Source organism: Aptenodytes forsteri, unplaced genomic scaffold, assembly GCF_000699145.1.
Source record: "Aptenodytes forsteri isolate BGI_AS27 unplaced genomic scaffold, ASM69914v1 Scaffold53, whole genome shotgun sequence".
NCBI classification, from domain to species: domain Eukaryota; kingdom Metazoa; phylum Chordata; class Aves; order Sphenisciformes; family Spheniscidae; genus Aptenodytes; species Aptenodytes forsteri.
In genome coordinates this window covers 664,886-667,420 of record NW_008795909.1, presented here as the reverse complement: position 1 = coordinate 667,420, position 2,535 = coordinate 664,886, and the positions used below count along the sequence as shown (strand labels likewise).

Genomic DNA, 2,535 nt, shown 5'->3' with positions numbered 1-2,535 from the left:
CAAACCACGAGGAGGGAGGAGGGGTTTGTCCCGCGGCGAGAGAGGAGGAGGAGGAGGAAGTAAGTGAGGGGAGCGCCGAGGCCGGGGGGCTGCTCCGTGCCTCCGCTGCTAGGAAGGAGGAGGAGGAGGAAGTAAGGGGAGCGCCGAGGCCGGGGGGCTGCTCCGGGCCTCCGCTGCTGCCCCGCTCCCGCGCGGGGCCCGAGCCCGGAGCGGGGAGTGCCTGCAGCCCCCTCCGTCCTGGGGGCGTGGGGGGGAGCCAGCAGTAGTTCGCGGAGCTTCTCTCTGCTAGGGGTTGCTTTTAATCGCCTACGATGAGGATCCGTCTGGCAAGAAGATGGACGTGGGTCCGCAAAAGCTGCGTGTTTCTCGGCTTCTTGATGATCGCTTACTTTGTGGTCGAGCTGTCCGTTTCTTCCTTTGGTGCCTCCCTCGCCGGGGAGAGCATCACCAAAGGGAAATGGGAGAGGCGGTTTTCTGACAGAGCAGAAGCAGCTGTGGATTTGGCTCGTCCAGTTTATGACAAATCCCCGCCTGATCCTTATGCCCCAGGAGAATGGGGTAAGCCCTCTCGCCTGCAGCTGAGTCCTGAGGAGAAGAAACAGGAAGAAGAGCTGATTGAGAAGTATGCAATTAATATTTATTTGAGTGATAAAATCTCTCTCCACCGGCACATTGAAGATAATCGACTGAGTGGCTGTAAAACTAAATCCTACGACTACAGGAGACTGCCCACGACATCTGTTATAATCGCTTTTTACAATGAAGCCTGGTCAACGTTGCTGCGGACGATACATAGTGTTCTTGAAACATCACCTTCGGTGCTTCTAAAAGAAATTATACTGGTGGATGACTTGAGTGATAAAGTGTATTTGAAGACTGAACTTGAAAAATACATAAGCAATCTGAAAAGAGTTCGTTTGATAAGAACCAACAAACGAGAAGGATTGGTTCGTGCACGCTTAATTGGCGCTACCTTTGCTACTGGTGATGTCCTCACATTTCTAGACTGTCACTGTGAATGTGTCTCCGGCTGGCTGGAACCACTGCTCGAAAGGATTGCTGAGAATGAGACTGTTATTATTTGTCCTGTCATTGACACCATTGACTGGAAAACATTTGAATACTACATGCAAACAGCAGAGCCCATGATTGGGGGGTTTGACTGGCGGCTGACATTCCAGTGGCACTCGGTGCCTAAACATGAACGTCTCAGGCGCAAATCTGAAACCGACCCAATCAGATCCCCAACTATGGCTGGTGGCTTGTTTGCTGTCAGCAAGAAGTATTTTGAGTACCTGGGTACCTACGATACAGGAATGGATGTTTGGGGAGGGGAGAACCTGGAATTATCCTTTAGGGTTTGGCAGTGTGGAGGCATGTTGGAAATTCATCCGTGCTCCCATGTAGGCCATGTGTTTCCAAAGCGTGCGCCCTATGCTAGACCGAATTTCCTTCAGAACACAGCACGTGCTGCTGAGGTGTGGATGGATGACTACAAAGAGCACTTTTACAACAGAAATCCTTCAGCAAGAAAAGAAAACTATGGAGATATTTCTGAAAGAAAGATACTAAGAGAGCGTTTGAAATGCAGGAGTTTTAACTGGTATTTAAAGAACATATTTGCCGAGTTGCATGTACCGGAAGATCGTCCTGGCTGGCATGGTGCTATCCGCAGCGCAGGAATAGCTTCAGAATGCCTCGACTACGTCTTACCAGAACATAATCCTACTGGGTCTCACCTTTCTCTCTTCGGATGTCATGGTCAGGGAGGCAATCAATTTTTTGAATACACGTCAAATAAGGAGATTAGATTTAACTCTGTAACTGAGCTATGTGCTGAAGTTCCTGAGCATGAAGACTTCATAGGTATGAGGAGCTGCCCAAAAGATGGATCTCCTATCCCAGAAATTATTATATGGCATTTCAAAGAAGATGGGACTATTTATCATCCTCATTCGGGAAAGTGCCTTACTGCTTATCGTACAATTGAGGGGCGTGCCGATGTGCAAATGAGAACTTGTAATGCTGCAGATAAGAATCAGATTTGGAAATTTGAGAAATAATCACTGCTGGTAGTATGAATGGAATGGACTGTGATCTCCAAGGTTTTTACATCTGTGAGCAGATAGTGACATTTGCTTGTATACCTTGGAATGTCTTCAGATGCGTCTGTAGTGGTGTAGAAACTATATCTGCTGTGGTGAACTGTACAGAAAGCAAAAGTAAATACCGGGGTTTAGTTTCTAAAACGTTGAATACAGATCTAATGCCTTTTATTTTTGTAAAATTTTGATCCATTATTTTCTTACTTTGGTCTGTCTTGATTATGGTAAAACAAAGGCTTTAGAGTGGACTGAGTGATAATTTTTTTTTTTTAAGAAAAAAAAAGCATTAAACCTGCAAGTTAATGTTACATGAAAGTAAAGAATCTTTACTTACAGAAGTAAAAGTTAAGGTTCTTGCAGTGGAATTAACTGACCTATGTTGCAGATACATTATAACATGTATCTAACTCCCTAAGTAATGCTACAGTAG

The 2,535-nt window shown here is 46.1% G+C and overlaps 1 protein-coding gene across 1 annotated transcript; it reads left to right on the top strand.

Moving 5' to 3' along the window:
- Positions 1-311: 311 nt before the first annotated feature.
- On the top strand, positions 312-2,290 carry LOC103903202 (polypeptide N-acetylgalactosaminyltransferase 4). The gene has a single exon (XM_009284353.2). It carries the CDS (start codon positions 312-314, stop codon positions 2,061-2,063), a length of 1,752 nt encoding a protein of 583 aa, XP_009282628.1. The 3' UTR covers positions 2,064-2,290.
- The last annotated feature ends 245 nt before the right edge of the window (positions 2,291-2,535 follow it).